Source organism: Salmo salar, chromosome ssa15, assembly GCF_905237065.1.
Source record: "Salmo salar chromosome ssa15, Ssal_v3.1, whole genome shotgun sequence".
NCBI classification, from domain to species: Eukaryota; Metazoa; Chordata; class Actinopteri; order Salmoniformes; family Salmonidae; genus Salmo; species Salmo salar.
This window is the reverse complement of record NC_059456.1, coordinates 37,245,079-37,264,098: the sequence shown is the minus strand read 5'-3', so window position 1 is coordinate 37,264,098 and position 19,020 is coordinate 37,245,079. Positions and strand designations below refer to the sequence as shown.

Below are 19,020 nucleotides of genomic sequence, written 5' to 3'. Positions count from 1 at the left end.
AAAACAAAACATTTCAAATTTCTCAGTTCCTGCTGGATGAATAACAGTTGTGCCAGCACTTTTACAATGAAGATCCTGTAAATGGAGAGAAATCTCATCCCCTGAGCAATAGCTCTCATAAACCAAGCATTAAAAGAGGGTCATTATATGTCATACAATGAAACAAGGTAAGCTAAGCTCTGAATAGTTGCCAATGAAATTGAAAAATGCCAAGCTCAGCCTCTGTATTTCAGAGTAAAGTTCTTTAAAAATACTATCATTAATCTGGGAAAAACTGAGTCAGTGAGCAGTGAGTCATTGTGTCTGGAATGACAGTAGGACCCTGTTACATGGACCTAACTGTGCATTCTGATTCATGATCTATGAGTCATACAGTATCAGATGTATAGCAGCTAGCTAGGCTGCCAGAGACATACAGACAGACAGCATGGGACAGAATGAGCAGGGAGATCTGTGGATCGACAGGTAGCATAGCTTATTCTTAATCAGAAGCCCAGTGTGAGGGATCTTCAGCTGGTCAGCTCTGGACTGGACTGAGCCATGGACAGACTGGATTTAATAGAGAGAAACTTGATGTTTTGACGAGATGAAATTACATTCATAAAATGTTGCTTAGCGACATGGAAAGGCATGGAACGCTCAAAGGAGAAGTTCATTTAGTTGTGGCATCTGTTGTGATCGTCAAAGCTCATCAACAGTCAATAGAAGGAACACTAGTGAAGAATTCCAATCACAAACATATATACTTCGAGTTCTCGAATTCAGGCGGCAGTTTGTTAAACTGAGATCTCACAAATATTTCAAGGCCATTTCCTATTCGTTCACATGGAATTTACAGGGAGGGAAATCCAATTATCCTGCCAGGCATTTTTTTCACTCCTCCAACTGTAATAAATGGAGTGCTCCGACATACCTTTATTAGTCAGGACAGTGCCTTTACAGTAAGGAGATTGTTAGTTGCAGATATGAAGTTGAGTTTAAAGCCTCCTGTAGTTGCAGTGCAAGTGGGGATTTGGGAACCATTAGCGTCGGAGCTAGGAAGTGATATCTGGCTCCGACACCGTTGGGACACACTGTGATCCCTCTCCTTACCGCAGCCGTTTGAAGTGCCATGGCTGGTAGTCATATCAACAACTGGTGTCATGTCCAATCAGACACTGAGATCCAAATGGTCGGGGCAAAGGGGTCTAGTCTTGCCAGCTTCAATTTCCCACAGAGGCCAAGATCGAGGGGAATGGGGACGTGACCCTGAGTATTTCTACACTTCCCGGGCAATTAGAGGCAGTTGTGTGATTGGGAAGATGAGAGAGAGGAGGCTGAAGTCTCGGCCCCTTGGTGTGGTGGTCAAGCAGAATGCCCTGTCCTTCCTCCCTTTCAGTATAAACTTGGAGTTACATCACTCTAACACATCTCTCAGGGTTCTGGTACCCTCCAGCAGTTCAGCAATATGGCCCCCAACTGTACACAGGCATCTTGTAGTAAACCTCATGAAAAAGCCAGCCATGTAGTCAGTGTATAAGCACAAGATGACAGTGTTTTTGTCTGATACTAAAGTTAATTTATTTTTCTTGATTTTCCTTACAGATCAGCATATTGGAACGACAAATATTTGACTTCCTTGGGTACCAATGGGCTCCTATCCTCACAAACTTTGTGCACATCATCATAGTCATCTTGGGGCTCTTTGGGACTGTACAGTTCAGACCAAGATACGTAACTGGGGTGAGTTATATCTTCTTTCATTTCCTATACATGAATATCTTTGGAAAGTGGAAAGTGCTTTTATGTAAAGTGGTGTTATGAAGCAAATATATATCTCACCTATCACACATTTGATTTCAGTTGTGTATAATGCTGTTTTTCAAAGGCTTTCCTTAAACTGGGAGAACAGACTGGCAAAAGATACTATCACATGTTAATATTTAATGACTTGAATTGATATTTAAAGTGTCTATACTGAAAAATAATATACACTGAGTGGGGAACCAGTACGGAGAAAAAAATGTATGAAATGTATGCTCTTATCCAGTCGCTCTGGATAAGAGCGTCTGCTAAATGACTAAAAGGTAGAATGTAAAATGTAAATGTACAACACACCTGCTCTTTCTGTGACATAGACTGACCAGGCGAATGCAGGTGAAAGCTATGGTGCCTTATTGATGTCACTTGTTAAATCCACTTCAATCAGTGAAGATGAAAGGGAGGAGACAGTTTAGGGAAGGATTTTTAACCTCTACTGCGTGTACCCCCAGGGGTACGCGCAATGCCGTCGGGGGTATGCCAAATAAAAATGTGATTCACATTTTTTTAAAACAACAAAATGTGAAATACAGGTAGCTTAGTCAAATAATTAACATCTAATCACATTAACCGTTACTCTCTCGTGGGAATTCCACTAACGGTCCGTATGTAGCCAAACGTAGCTGCTGCTCATGTTGGTATCTGTACTGATGGCACAAAAGCCATGACAGGGAAACATAGTGGAGTGGTAGCGTGCGTGCAAGCAGTTGCTCCTGACGCCACTTGGGTACACTGCAGCATGCACCGAGAGGCTCTTGGTGCCAAGGGAATGCCTGATAGCTTGAAAGACATTTTGGACACTACAGTGAAAATGGTTAACTTTGTTAAAGCAAGGCCCCTAAACTCTCATGTATGTTCTGCACTATGCAGTGATATGGGCAGCGACCATGTAACAATTTTACAACATACAGAAGTGTGCTGCTTATCAAGGGGCAAAGTATTGACACGTTTTTTTTTATTGAGAGACGAGCTTAAAGTTTTCTTTACTGACCATCATTTTCACTTGTCTGACTGCTTGCATGATGACGAGTTTCTCACACGACTGGCCTATCTGGGTGATGTTTTTTCTCGCCTGAATCATCTGAATCTAGGATTACAGAGACTCTCCACAACTATATTCAATGTGCGGGACAAAATTGAGGCTATGATTAAGACGTTGGAGCTCTTCTCTGTCTGCATTAACAAGGACAACACACAGGTCTTTCCATCATTGTATGATTTTTTGTGGGCAAATGAACTCAAGCTTAAGGACAATGTCAAATGTGATATAGCGAAGCACCTGAGTACGTTGGGTGCGCAATTACGCAGGTCATTTCCTGAAACGGATGGCACAAACAACTGGATTCGTTATCCCTTTCATGCCCTGCCTCCAGTCCACTTACCGATATCTGAACAAGAGAGCCTCACCGAAATTGCAACAAGCGGTTCTGTGTAAATTGAATTTAATCTTAAACCACTGCCAGATTTCTGGATTGGGCTGCGTTCAGAGTATCCTGCCTTGGCAAATCGCGCTGTTAAGACACTGATGCCCTTGGCAACCACGTACCTATGTGAGAGTGGATACTCGGCCCTCACTAGCATGAAAACTAAACACAGCCACAGACTGTGTGTGGAAAATGATTTAAGACTGAGACTCTCTCCAATACAATCCAACATTGCAGAGTTATGTGCATCCTTTCAAGCATACCCTTCTCAATAACCTGTGGTGAGTTATTCACAATTTTTGATGAACAAATAAGGTTTTATATGTAAGATCGTTAAATAAAGAGCAAAATTATTGATTATTATTATATTATTATTTGTGCCCTGGTCCTATAAGAGCTCTTTGTCATTTCACACGAGCCGGGTTGTGACAAAAACTCACACTCATTCTTATGTTTAATAAATGTATCGTATAGTGTGTGTGTGTGTGTGGCAGGCTTACAATGATGGCAAAAAACAACATTTGAAAGTGTGCTGATCCTGGTGCTATAGAGGGGGTACACAGCTGGAGGTTGAATGTTTGAAGGGGTACGGGACTATAAAAAGTTTGGGAACCACTGCTCTATGGGATCGGTGTCTCTATACCGGGACGGTTGAGCTAACATGTGCCAATGTGATTAGCATGACGTTGTAAATAACAAGAACATTCCCAGGACATAGACATGTCTTATATGGGCAGAAAGCTTAAATTCTTGTTATTCTAACTGCACTGCAATTTACTGTAGCTATTACAGCTATTCACAGATCTTCATTGTAAAGGGTTTAAACACCGTTTCCCATGCTTGTTCAATGAGCTATAAACAATTCATGAACATGCACCTGTGGAACGGTCATTAAGACACTAACAGCTTACAGACGGTAGGAAATTAAGGTCACAGTTATGAAAACTTAGAACACTAAAGAGACCTTTCTACTGACTCTGAAAAACACCAAAAGGAAGATGCCCAGTGTCTCTGTTCATCTGCGTGAACGTGCCTTAGGCATGCTGCAAGGAGGCATGAGGACTGCAGATGTGGCCAGGGCAATAAATTGCAATGTCCGTATTGTGAGATGCCTAAGACAGCGCTACAGGGAGACAGGATGGACAGCTGATCATCCTCGTAGTGGCAGACTACGTGTAACAACACCTGCACAGGATCGGTACATCTGAACATCACACCTGCGGGACAGGTACAGGATGGTAACAACAACTGCCCAAGTTACACCAGGAACGCATGATCCCTCCATCAGTGCTAAGACTGTCCGCAATAGGCTGAGAGAGGGTGGACTGAGGGCTTGTAGGCCTGTTGTAAGGCAGGTCCTCACCACACATCACCGGCAACAACGTCGCCTATGGGCACAAACCCACCGTCGCTGGACCAGACAGGACTGGCAAAAAGTGCTCTTCACTGACGAGTCGCGGTTTTGTCTCACCAGGGGTGATGGTCGGATTTGTGTTTATTGTCGAAGGAATGAATGTTACATCGAGGCCTGTACTTTGGAGCGGGATCAATTTGGAGGTGGAGGGTCCGTCATGGTCTGGGGCGGTGTGTCACAGCATCATCGGACTGAGCTTGTTGTCATTTCAGGCAATCTCAATGCTGTGCGTTACAGGGAAGTCATCCTCCTACCTCATGTGGTACCCTTCCTGCAGGCTCATTCTGACATGACCCTCCAGCATGACAGTGCCACCAGCCATACTGCTCATTCTGTGCGTGATTTCCTGCAAGACAGGAATGTCAGTGTTCTTCCATGGCCAGCAAAGAGCCCGGCTCTCAATCCCATTGAGCATGTCTGGGACCTGTTGGACCGGACGGTCAGGGCTAGGGCCATTCCCCCCAGAAATGTCCGGGAACTTGCAGGTGCCTTGGTGGAAGAGTGGGGTAACATCTCACAGCAAGAACTGGAAAATCTGGTGCAGTCCATGAGGAGGAACTGCACTGCAGGACTTAATGCAGCTGGTGGCCACACCAGATACTGACTGTTACTTTTGATTTTGACCACCCCTTTGTTCAGGGACACATTATTCCATTTCTGTTAGTCACATGTCTGTGGAACTTGTTCAGTTTATGTCTCAGTTGTTGAATCTTGTTATGTTCATACAAATGTTCATACAGATATGTACACAAATATTTACACACAGTTTATTGAAAATAAACACAGTTGACAGTGAGAGGACATTTCTTTTTTTGCTGAGTTTGTGTGCAATGTCTTCCCTTGCTGAGTTTGTGTGCAATGTCTTCCCTGTGGCTCAGTTGGTAGAGCATGGTGTTTGCAACGCCAGCATGGTGTGTGCAACGCCAGGGTTGTGGGTTGAATTCCCATGGGGGCCCAGTACAACAACAACAAAAAATGTATGAAATGAAATGTATGTATTCACTACTGTAAGTTGCTCTGGGTAAGAGTGTCTGCTAAATGACTAAAATGTAAAATGCCATTCAGAGGGTGAATGGGCAAGACAAAATATTTAAGGGGTGTCTTCTTAATGTTTTGTACACTCAGTGTATGGTTCTCTAACTGATATGATGCCAAGGCTAAATCTATGTCCTACACAGAATGGGGATAAAGTGAGTAGGAATAAATCTTAATTCAAGATTCTCCTACCAGAAATAAATCCCTTGTTATGAGTGACAGCCTTTCACTAAAACCACATATGCAGATTTAAAACCCAGGCATTTTGACTTGTCTGAGAGCTCAGGAGAGATATCGATGTTATGATGGACTTGGTCATCAAATCAGCCGTCAGAGAGAGCCCCTGTCATGCTGCAGAGATAAAGCTGATCACCTTTACACCCCTCCTCACCCCCTCCTATGCCTGTGAAGATAAATGGCTTACTGTCCAGCATTACTCTTGCTTATATCCGTTTTGGTAATGCTGTCAGAGCAGATACATTTTTATTCTCGTTTAAAATTGCGCTTGCCAGTAGCTGGAGAGGGGCCAAATGAGGTTCCACTAGACACACCCATCTTCTGGATCTAATGTCCTGACAACGTGTCAGATTTAGAGATGGTAAAAACCTACTCCGTGGCGGCTCTCCCCCTCTCTCAATGGTCTGGTGAATTCAGCCAGAAACATATATTTTAGAGAGGTGAAGGGGAAAAGTGTACCCTAACACATTCATAACATATCGATGACATTGCTAAAGTAGACAAGTACACTGAGCAAAAATATAAACGCAACATGCAATAATGTCTAAGATTTTACTGAGTTACAGTTCATTTAAGGAAATCAGTGAATTGAAATGAATTCATTAGTCTATGGATTTCACGACTGGGAATACAGATATGCATCTGTTGGTCACATATACCCTAGATAGGGGCGTTGTAACGTCCGTCGTTAAAGGTAGACCAAGGCGCAGCGTGAGTTGGGTTCATCATACTTTATTTTAAATGTGAACCAGCAAAAACAATAAACAATACAACGAACGAAAAGCTATGCGTGCAAACACATGCAACACAAAGACAAGATCCCACAACTGACTGTGGGAAAAAGGGCTGCCTAAGTATGATTCCCAATCAGAGACAACGAATGACAGCTGCCTCTGATTGGAAACCATACTCGGCCAATAAAGAAAAAACAACATAGACATACAATACATAGAATGCCCACCCATGTCACACCCTGACCTAACCAAACAGAGAAAAACGACTCTCTCAGGTCAGCGCGTGACAGGCGTGAATAAGAAAACCAGTCAGTATTGTGTACAGATCCTTGCAACATGGGGCCATGCATTATCATGGGCCTCAGGATCTTGTCACGGTATCTATGTGCATTCAAATTGCCATTTATAAAATGCATTTGTGTTCGTTGTCCGTAGCTTATGCCTGCCCATACCATAATCCCACCACCACCATGGGGCGTTCTGTTCACAACGTTGACATCAGCAAACCGCTCACACGACGTCATACCGGGATTAATCCGTGAAGAGCACACTTCTTCAGTGTGCTAGTGGCCATCGAAGGTGAGCATTTGCCCACTGAAGTCAGTTACGACGCCAAACTGCAGTCAGGTCAAGACCCTGGAGAGGACGACGAGCACGCATATGAGCTTCCCTGAGACAGTTTCTAACAATTTGTGCAGAAATTATTTGGTTGTGCAAACCCACAGTTTCATCAGCTACCCGGGTGGCTGGTCTCAAACGATCCCGCAGGTGAAGAAGCCGGACGTGGAGGTCCTGGGCTGGCGTGGTTACACATGGTCTGTGGTTGTGAGGCTGGTTGGACGTACTGCCAAATTCTCTAAAATGAAAAGAAAATATACATTCAATTCTCTGGCAACATCTCTGGTGGAATTTCCTGCAGTCAGCATGACAATTACACGCTACCTCAAAACTTAAGACATCTGTGTTGTGTGACAAAACTGCACATTTTAGAGTGGCCTTTTATTATCCTCAGCACAAGGTGCACCTATGTAATCATCATGCTGTTTATTCAGCTTCTTGATATGCCACAACTGTAATGGGAATGGATTATCTTGGCAAAGAATAAATGCTCACTAACAGGGATGTAAACAGATTTGTGCACAACATTTGAGAGAAATAAGCGTTTTGTGTGTATGGAACATTTCTGGGATCTTTTATTTCAGCTCATGAAACATGGGACAAACACTTTACATGTTGCGTTTATATTTTTGTTCAGTGTAGTAGGTAGAAAAAAACCTTGCCATTATTATCATGTCGTTAAATTTACTTTAGACAGATGGCAATGTTTTTATTAGTAAGCAAAGTTCATCAAAAATAGCTAGCAATGATAACTTTAGCTAGCTAAAATCCGTTGGTCTCCCCTCAATATTAACTAGCTAGCTAACATTTTACTGCATCTCCAGTCAATCTGGTTACATCATCACAATGATGACAAAAGGTATAAATGTATTGTATTTCCAAGCCACTGTAATACACTTTTGATTACATTTTCATCAGTGCCAACTGACAATGCATTGAGCAGAATGCTGTTGGGCATCAGTCCTAAAAGAATGTTCAAAACAGTATGGTGATGAAAAGTCCAAGCCATGAATACTGCATGTCACCATATACAGTTGAAGTCGGAAGTTTACGTACACCTTAGCCAAATACATTTCAATTCAGTTTTTCACAATTCCGGACATTTAATCCTAGTAAAAATTCCCTGTCTTAAGTCAGGTAGGATCCCCACTTTATTTTAAGAATGTGAAATGTCAGAATAATAGTAGAGAAAATGATTTATTTCAGATTTTATTTCTTTCATCACATTCCCAGTGGGTCAGAAGTTTACATACACTCAATTAGTATTTGGTAGCATTGCCTTTAAAATGTTTAACTTGGGTCAAACATTTCGGGTAGCCTTCCACAAGCTTCCCACAATAAGTTGGGTGAATTTTGGCCCATTCCTACTGGCATAGCTGATGTAACTGAATCCGATTTGTAGGCCTCCTTGCTCGCACACACTTTTTAAGTTCTGCCCACAAATGTTCTATAGGATGAGGTCAGGGCTTTGTGATGACCACTCGAATACCTTGACTTTGTCATCCTTAAGCCATTTTCCATGACTTTGGAAGTATGCTTGGGGTCATTGTCCATTTGGAAGACCCAGTTGCGACCATGCTTTAACTTCCTGACTGAAGTCTTAAGATGTTGCTTCAATATATCCACATAATTTTCCTTCCTAATGATGGCATCTATTTTGTGAAGTGCACCAGTTCCTCCTGCAGCAAAGCACAACATGATGCTGCCACCCCCATGCTTCACGGTTGGGATGGTGTTCCTCGGCTAGCATGTCTCCCCCTTTTTCCTCCAAACATAATGATGGTCATTATGGCCAAACAGTTCTATTTTCATTTCCTCAGACCAGAGGACATTTCTCCAAAAAGTATGATCTTTGTCCCCATGTGCACTTGCAAACCGTAGTCTGGCTTTTTTATGGCGGTTTTGGAGCAGCGGCTTCTTCCTTGCTGAGCGGCCTATCAGGTTATGTAGATATATAGGACTTGTTTTACTGTGGATATAGATACTTTTGTACCTGTTTCCTCCAGCATTTTCACAAGGTCCTTTGCTGTTGTTCTGGGATTGATTTGCACTATTCCCACCAAAGTACATTAATCTCTAAGAGACAACAGAACACCGTTCCTTCCTGAGCGGTATGATGCAGCATGGTCCCATGGTGTTTATACTTGCATACTATTGTTTGTACAGAGGAACGTGGTACCTTCAGGTGTTTGGAAATTGCTCCCAAGGATGAACCAGACTTGTGGAGCTCTACAATAATTTTTCTGAGGTCTTGGCTGATTTCTTTTGATTTTCCCATGATGTCAAGCAAAGAGGCACTGAGTTTTAAGGTAGGCATTGAAATACATCCACAGGTACACCTCCAATTGACTCAAATGATGTCAATTAGCCTATCAGAAACTTCTGAATCCATGACATCTTTTTCTGGAATTTTTCAAGCTGTTTAAAGGCACAGTCAACTTATTGTATGTAAACTTCTGACACACTGGAATTGTGATCCGATAAACTATAAGTGAAATAATCTGTCTGTAAACAATTGTTGGAAAAATTACTTGTGTCATGCACAACGTAGATGTCCTAACCGACTTGCCAAAACTATAATTTGTTCACAAGAAATTTGCGGAGTGGTTGAAAAACGAGTTTTAATGACTCCAACCTAAGTGTATGTAAACTTCCGACTTCAACTGTACATAATGATGCTTTGTCACTCTATCACAGAAACCTACATGATATCTACAGAGATGTTTTATCAGATCTTTCTTATTTATCTGTCATGCAATACAACATACAGTGGGAGTATAAATAGATAATAAATACCACTAGTGTCACCAATGACTCCTGTATTGATTTTTGGCCTCGATCATGTGCTTTGAACAGATACAATGCATTCAGAAAGTATTCAGACCCTTTTACTTTTTCCACATTTTGTTACATTACAACCTTATTCTAACATGAATTACATTGTTTTTCCCCTCATCAATCTACACACAATACCCCATAATGACAAAGAAAAAAGACACCCTTTACTCATTACTTTGTTGAAGCACCTTTGGCAGCGATAACCTTCTCGAGTATTCTTGGGTATGAAGCTTCAAGCTTGGCACACGTGTATTTGGGGAGTTTATCCCATTCTACTCTGCAGATCCTCTCAAGGTCTGTCAGTTGGATGGAGAGTGACGCTGCACAGCTATTTTCAGGTCTCTCCAGAGATTTTAGATCGGGTTCATGTCCGGGCTCTGGCTGGGCCACTCAAGGACATTCAGAGACTTGTCCCAAAGCCACTCCTGCATTGTCTTGGCTGTGTGCTTCGGTTGTTGTCCTGTTGGAAGGTGAACCTTCGCCCCAGTCTGAGGTCCTGAGCGCTCTGTAGCAGGTTTTAATCAAGGATCTCTCTGTACTTTGCACCGTTCATCTTTGCCCTGATCCTGACCAGTCTCCCAGTCAATGCCACTGAAAACCATCCCCACAGCATGATGCTGCCACCACCATGCTTCACCGTAGAGATGGTGCAAGGTTTCCTCCAGGCGTGATGCTTGGCATTCAGGTCAAAGAGTTCAATCTTGGTTTCATGAGACCAGAGAATCTTGTTTCTCGTTGGCCTGAGAGTCTTTCGGTGCCTTTTGACAAACTCCAAGTGGGCTGTCATGTGCCTTTTACTGAGGAGTGGCATCCGTCTGACCACTGATTTGTGGAGTGCTGCAGAGATGGTTGTCCTTCTGGAAGGTTCTCCCATCTCCACAGATGAACTCTGGAGCTCTGTTAGAGTGACCATCTGGTCACTTCTCACCCGTTTGCTCAGTTTTGCCGGGCGGCCAGCTCTAGGAAGAGCCTTGTTGGTTCTAAACTTCTTCCATTTGAGAATGATGGATGCCACTGTGTTATTGGGGTCCTTCAATGTTGCATAAATGTTTTGGTACCCTTCCCCAGATCTGTGCCTCGACACAATCCTATCTCAGAGCTTTACGGACAATTCCTTCGACCTCATGGCTTAGTTTTTGCTCTGACAAGCTCTGTCAACTGTGGGGCCTTAAATAGACAGGTGTGTGCCTTTCCAAGTCATGTCCAATCACCTGAATTTACCACAGGTGTACTCAACCAAGTTGTAGAAACATCTGAATGATCATCAATGGAAACAGGATTCACATGAGCTCGATTTCGAGTCTCATAGCAAAGGGTCATTAGGTTTTTCTAATGATCAATTAGCCTTTTAAAATGATCAACTTGGATTAGCTAACACAACGTGCCATTGGAACACAGGAGTGATGGTTGCTGATAATGGCCTCTGTACGCCTATGTAGATATTCCATTAAAAAAAAGCTTTTTCCAGCTTAAATAGTCATTTACAACAATATCAATGTCTACACTGTATTTCTGATCAATTCTATGTTCTTTTAATGGACAAAAATGTGCTTATCTTTCAAAAACAAGGACATTTCTAAGTGACCCCAAACTTTTGAACGGTAGTGTATGTAAGTAAGATATTTCTGTTTTTAATTGTTTTATAAATTTGCCAAATATAAAAAAACAACTATATTTTCATTATGGGGTATTTTGTGTAGATTGATGAGGAAATTGTTTCATTTAATACATTTTAGAATAAGGCTGTTGTCACGCCCTGACCATAGAGAGCCCTTGGTTCTCTATGGTGTAGTAGGTCAGGGCGTGACTAGGGGGGTGTTCTAGTTCAATATTTCTATGTTGGTGTTTTGTATGGTTCCCAATTAGAGTCAGCTGCTAATCGTTGCCTCTAATTGGGGATCATATTTAGGTAGCCATTTTTCTCGCCTGTGTTTGTGGGATATTGTTTGTGTTGGTGCTTGTGTCACCACGTAGTCACGTTGTGTTGCTTGTTTATTGTTTTGATTAAAGAAGTTTCACTTTAAATAAATATGTGGAACTCAACAAACGCTGCGCCTTGGTCCATCTCTTACAACAACTGTGACAGAATATCCCACCGAACAAGGACCAAGCAGCGTGTTCACGAAGTAAAGGAGTTTTGGACATGGGAGGAAGTCATGGGAGGACACGAGACCCTTCCTTGGCAGGAGTCGCAAAGGAGCATAGAGGGACAGCGACGACGCCGGAGACCGCGGCCACAGAAACCCCAAGATTTTTTTGGGGGGGGGGCACATGGAGCTGTCGGCTGAGCAGCGGAGAGTGCCAGAGCCCAAATGGCAGACGGTGGAGGACTTCAATGAGGGATACCGGAGAGAGGTGGAGGCGAGGATTATGCTGCAGCGCAGGCGTACTGAAGAGCGGGTCATCAGTCCGGTGCCATCTGTGCCAGCTCCTCGCACTCGCCTTGAAGAGCCAGAGACCGTCAGGGAGGAAATGGAGAAGTTGGGAGAGAGAGAGAGGAGAGAGATGTTGTGCAGGTGTGTTCTGCTCAACATTCGACCTGAAGAGCCTGTCAGCAGTCTGGTGAAGTCTGTGCCGGCTCCACGCATCTGGCCTCCAGTGCGCCTCCCCAGTCCGGTACGTCCTGTGCCAGCTCCCCGCACCCTCCCTGAAGTGCGTGTCAACAATCCGGTGCCACCTGTGCCGGCTCCACGCACCAGTCCGCCAGTGCGCCTCCCCAGTCTGGTACGTCCTGTGCCAGCTCCCCGCACTCGCCCTGAAGTGCGTGTCACCAGTCCGGTACCACCTGTCCCGGCTCCATGAATCAGGCCTCCAGTGCACCTCCCCAGTCTGGTACGTCCTTTGCCAGCTCCCCGCACTCGCCCTGAAGTGCGTGTCACCAGTCCGGTGCCACCTGTCCCGGCTCCATGAACCAGGCCTCCAGTGCACCTCCCCAGTCTGGTACGTCCTGTGCCAGCTCCCCGCACTCGCCCTGAAGTGCGTGTCACCAGTCCGGTGCCACCTGTGCCGGCTCCACGCATCAGGCCTCCAGTGCGCCTCCCCAGTCCCGTACATCCTGTGCCAACTCCCCGCACTCGCCCTGAAGTGCAGGTCACCAGTCCGGTGCCACCTGTGCCGGCTCCACGCATCAGGCCTCCTGTGCGCCTCAGCCCGGCGCCATGGCTGGATCTTGGGTCTGGGCGGGGGCTACGACCTGCACCGGAGCCGCCACCGACACTAGTCACCCCCCCCCTAACCCCCCCAGTTGGTTTCAGGTTTTGCGGCCGGAGTCCGCACCTTTGGGGGGGGGTGCTGTCACGCCCTGACCATAGAGAGCCCCTTGGTTCGCTATGGTGTAGTAGGTCAGGGCGTGACTAGGGGGTGTTCTAGTTCAATATTTCTATGTTGGTGTTTTGTATGGTTCCCAATTAGAGGCAGCTGGTAATCTTTGCCTCTAATTGGGGATCATATTTAGGTAGCCATTTTTCCCACCTGTGTTTGTGGGATATTGTTTGTGTTGGTGCTTGTGTCACCACATAGTCACGTTGTGTTGCTTGTTTATTGTTTTGGTTAAAGAAGTTTCACTTTAAATAAATATGTGGAACTCAACAAACGCTGCGCCTTGGTCCATCTCTTACAACAACCGTGACAGCTGTAACGTAACAAAATGTGGAAAAAGTAAAAAGGTCTGAATACTTTACGAATGCACTGTAATACAGTATATTTGTCTGAGCTCCCTACATGTAATGCAATTTGAATTCCCATTTCCTGTGCTTAGTATTGTATTCTGGATCACCTGTCTGCTTTTAAATACAATCAGATACTTCAAAATATCCTGCTTGTCACGTGTACTCCCTTTCCGGCCTCTAGGTCACCAAGCTGCTCGTTATGGCGCACACCTGTCACCATCGTTACGCGCATAATGACACTCACCTGGACTTCATCAACTCATTGATTACCTACCCTTTATATGTCACACCCTTTGGTTCCTTCCCCAGGCGTCATTGTTTCTGTTCCTGGGTCATGTCTGTGTGTTGTTTGTGTTATGTGTTGGTTTCATTTATTTATTAAAACACTCAATCCCTGAACTTGCTTCCTGACTCTCAGTGCACATCGTTACTGCTCCAAAAAATATCTATGTATGTCTTTAGATGCGCCATGTTTTAGATCAGGGTTGTCAATCTCATTTTGCCCTTAACCTTGTTGTGAGTACACATTTAGACCTTTTGACAGTACAGACATAAAAGTGGACCTTCTGTACTATAACAACATCTTTGTGTTCTTCACTAACAATTTCATTTTGACACATTTCAGAATGCTTTGATAAGCCTCCATCCTATCTCTAAGGAGCCTCCGAGCTGATAATAGCTGCTGCTTCGGCAAAAGCTAATGGGGATCCGAATAAACCAATAAACACGCACACATTAACACTCTGCTTCAATACCGAGAAGGCACTGAATGTTTAATTATGGCATGTCTCAGATCTGTGTGAAGACATACCCAGAAGATAATTAATTACAAAGAAACACTATGATCTTGGCCCAGATACTAACGAGAATCCAAATATGCATTTGTTTTTGGGGTGTTATTCTGAACTTGACACCACTTGTGGTGTTCTAATACTGTGATACTGTTAGTTCAGTGGTGTGTGCTTCCTCTCCACCCCCCCCTCTCTCTCTCCCCTCTCTCTTCTCTCTCTCACCTCTCTATCTCGCTCCTCTCTCACTCTCTCTCCCATAGTATGCAGTGTGGCTGGTGCTCTGGGTGACCTGGAATGTCTTCATCATCTGTTTCTACCTGGAAGTGGGGAACCTCTCCAAGGTAATGTGACCTGCTTAGAGCTGTACAGGACTGGAGAGCTGTTATTATTACCTGCCCGGGAACAGAGGCCATGGATAAAATGTCTTTAATGGCCTTCTCATGCAATTTAATCACGGGTTACACATTACTTAACTGGTTCTGAAAGAGATAGCTAGCTAAGCTAGCAATCTATCTAGCTGCCGCTCTGTTATTTTTCTTCAAAATGTTTTGGAACGAAAAGAGCACAGTGTGTACTTTTACAAGCATGAATACAAAAGGAGTAGTACTATACCGGAGCTGATGTGTCAATAAGCACTGTTGGTTCACTGTTGGTTCAAGGTAATACAGTAATACTGCAATATAGATGCAAATGTGTCGTCTCTCTCTCTCTCTTTCTCTCCGTGTCTCTCTCCCTCACCCATCTCCCTCTCTTTGCTCCCCATGCTCAATCTCTCTCATTTCAACTAGCAATTTATTCCATAATTTTTCATCTGCTCATGTATGTATGAGAAAATGAGAGAAGATATAATTAAAATGTCAAAATGTCCAATATTGTACCCAATTAAAAGGCAAACCAGCCGTGTAACTTGATTATCCAATTCATCAAGTGCTTTTATCTATTACGTTTTCATTTTCCAAATGAAACTGAAATGACTAATCCCTTTATTTTGATCACTGACTCTGAGCGCTTCTCATGATCCGATAATATTAGAGCTGTGGAAAGGAGTCAAATAGACACACTAAGGTTATATTGCTGAAACTTTTGGTCACAAACATGCCTGCATTACATGAAAATATTCTATCATGAACGATAACTATTATTAGGGTTATTGATCAAGCTTATTTACCAGTATGGTCATTTTAGTTCAGTGGATCCACATAGAAAGGAAAGAGAACATGTATGGGTATTTTGTCGCACCATTTGTGTTGTGCTTATCGGAGAGGAATGTCTGTTAATTTATTAGTCGATTGTGTTTCCGTGTTGCTTAGTCATTACTGTTTCATCTTATCTGGAATCTATGGCAACAGATGGCACACTCACTTAGTCTCACAGTCTTCACTCTCCACCAGCCTTTGCCAAAATGGCTTCATTCCTCCTCAATTGCCTTTGGAGGATTTGGCAGTTTCACCTCAGAGATATCTTAGCACTTTTGAAAAGCATCAGGGGATGGCATCTGTTGCGTTACAGTTTTATTACAGTGCAGTTGATGTCATTAACTGCTGGCAAATCACATGGGTTTGAGGCTATATACACCTTGGCGAACTCAATCCTGTTATTTCCACAAATATACGGTCTCTGTATAGTATATTGCCTTTTTTTCAGTGAGATCTGAGTTTTATGCCATCTAACTTGCCTGAAAGAAGAGCATCCTTAGAAGAGGATGTTCATTGGCTTGGCACTGAGAACATCTGTTGACCAAATACGAATGCAGTGATCCTCAGTTCAAGACAAGACAGAGGGTTTGTAGGTGGTATACAGTAGGATTTCTGAGGCTTGTGTGATTGGCTTGTTGTGGACTGGGGACTGGCAGGACTGGTGTGTCATCTTTTGAAGCTGGGCTTCCTTTGGGGCCTGCGGTCTGTCATTACTGCAGCGCCATCACAAACCAAGAGCCCGCTCCTCTATTGACGCTGAGGCTCCTCAAGAGCTTCTTCACTCATGCCTGAGCTGCTGCTGCTCCCAGCCCAGCACATCTTTTCTCCCTTGCTCCCAGACTTCCTTCACAATTTACCAGAGTCAGTTCCCTCAAATGGCCTTGTCACTTGTCTACCCAGTGAGAAGAGAGGCACTGAGGCATCAACTCATCGCTCCTCCTCGTTTTGCCAGGCTGCCGAAAATGGGCATCCGGTATTCGACAGTGCTGTAGAGCTGAGGTTCTGTTGTTCTGAGTGTGATTCCGCTGCATGTTCTGCACGGTGGGTCTGCTCAGGCACTTTAATTAGTAACAGTAAAGTGATAGTATGTTAGTTAGTGTGATTTATTTGGCTCACGTAGGTGTGGCTCATGATTTATTAATGTGGGTGTAATGTGTTTAACCAGGAGAGAATCCATCGGGACCTGCCGAGGCAGCAATGCAATTAGATTTACATCACACACAGAAACAAATAAAGATAAATAAATGGGAAGAATCCCTACGTCTGTTCTTCATTAAATAGCGAGGTCCTTCTTACAGGTCTCAACGAGTTCAATCACTCTGCCGAGAGGGACGTATCTAGGTGAAAGCCAATAGTCTATCAGGAGAGTGATTGACATTGAAATAGTGAATGACTTGAGAGAGAATAAACAGCTATAGTATTTTTAGTAGATCAGGTTTGGGCCTGTAGAGAGAAAATGTCATCATGTTTCTTTGACATTAAAGAGAAATGGTGGCCCTCTGAGTTGCGGATGTCTCAAGCAGCAAACTGTGCACTCTTAACGAGAGCTCCCCTCTGGGTTGTGTTTGTGCTTTAATATGTGAATGGGTTAAAAGCTGCAAACTCTTTGGCCTGTTGTCCATTTCCATTGGCATGCCCAGAGAGATGCTGGGGATTGGATTTGGAGGCCATCAGCAGGGGACTGGTGGCACAGAAAGTGACAATGAAGAGCAGGGGAGAGTGGGTAGAGCGGGCGTAGAGAGCCATGTAGCTCCAGGCTGAGCTCAGGCACAGTAAATAAGACGTGTCCCAGCCATGGCAGCAGCCAGCCTTCTAGCTTCTAGGCAAATAGTCACAGGCTGGCAGAGAGGAGGAGGAGGAGAGAGCTGATGGAATAAAAGCTGCTCACAAACTTCCCTCCCAATCTGGGAAAGACGGAAACATCTGGCCCGTCTCCACACACTAACTTCCAGAAAAACAGCTCACCTCTCCTCACCCAGGAATCTCATCCAGGCTGGAACAACCTGACATCTACATAAACAAGTAACTCCATCGGAATGGAGCTTTCTGACATTTTAGTATGGGATTAATGGAAAATATTGTGTGCCAACGTTCTCCAACTCCACATTGATCCTGCCCTCTGTATTTGAGCCCTCTAGCTCTAGGCCTTAACAATTGCTGACTGCATTATGAAAGTACTAAGCAGTTGTTCAACGTTCAAATCAAAGCAATGGTAAAAATTCTGTCTGAAGGATTTAGGACTAGAGGAGAATATATGATAGCTTTGATGCAAATATCTTCTCAGTTCAATTGAATTAAAGATACCTGTTTTTGGGCAGTTTGTAAGAAGTTCCTATTTTGTTATGTCATAATGCTGATATATTTACATCCCTGTGAAGTATTGATATGGTTGTAAGTGGCATGGCAGAGCCTCAATGAGTAAATCCTTACTTTGGTAGGTTATATGTGCCCTTTTTCTTGGAGCAATTTTAAATGCATGCGGCAGGCCTTCTTCCTTTCTGCATGCTCTTCATAGTCTTCATATACAGTAAAATGCTGGAATTCTGATAAAGTGTCAGAGCAGGGAGTGATAAAGTGATTTATAGTCAATTTCACTGGAGAGGAGGGAAAAGTCTGGGTCTGTCAGCACCATGAAGGCCCTCAGAATAGATGAGTTACAGTACATGTGCTAGCTCAAAAAGGCTATTATTTCCCATCACCGGCCATCGCAGACTTAGCCGTCTAGTTTAGGGACAGACAGGCTGGCCGGAGGAGTTTAACAGGGGAATCGGACACTAGAACTCCTGAACTCCTACATTAACTTCTACATTAACCTCTCTAGGGTAGGTGGCACCAAATCGTCCCACCTACGTAACAGCCAGTGTAATCCCGTGGCGCGTTATTCAAAAACCTCAAAAATGCAAAAACTTCAATTTTTCAAACATATGACTATTTTACACCATTTTAAAGACAAGACTCTCGTTAATCTAACCACACTGTCCGATTTCAAAAAGGCTTTACAACGATAGCAAAACATTAGATTATGTCAGCAGAGTACCCAGCCAGAAATAATCAGACACCCATTTTTCAAGCTAGCATATAATGTCACATAAACCCAAACCACAGCTAAATGCAGCACTAACCTTTGATGATCTTCATCAAATGACAACCCTAGGACATTATGTTATACAATACATGCATGTTTTGTTCAATCAAGTTCATATTTATATCAAAACCCAGCTTTTTACATTAGCATGTGACTAGCATGTGACTAGCATTCCCACCG

At 43.7% G+C, this 19,020-nt stretch overlaps 1 protein-coding gene across 2 annotated transcripts in view; it reads left to right on the top strand.

Moving 5' to 3' along the window:
* The window catches only part of LOC106571368 (sodium/potassium-transporting ATPase subunit beta-1-interacting protein 2), a 167,972-nt gene that overhangs the window by 77,013 nt on the left and 71,939 nt on the right, over positions 1-19,020 (top strand). Inside the window, exons 2-3 of one of the 2 annotated variants that reach the window (XM_014144382.2) lie at positions 1,585-1,722; positions 14,820-14,900. In XM_014144382.2, coding sequence (XP_013999857.2) covers positions 1,585-1,722; positions 14,820-14,900 — 219 coding nt within the window. The remainder of the gene's footprint in view (positions 1-1,584; positions 1,723-14,819; positions 14,901-19,020) is intronic. The other variant, XM_014144383.2, reaches the window with a different exon arrangement.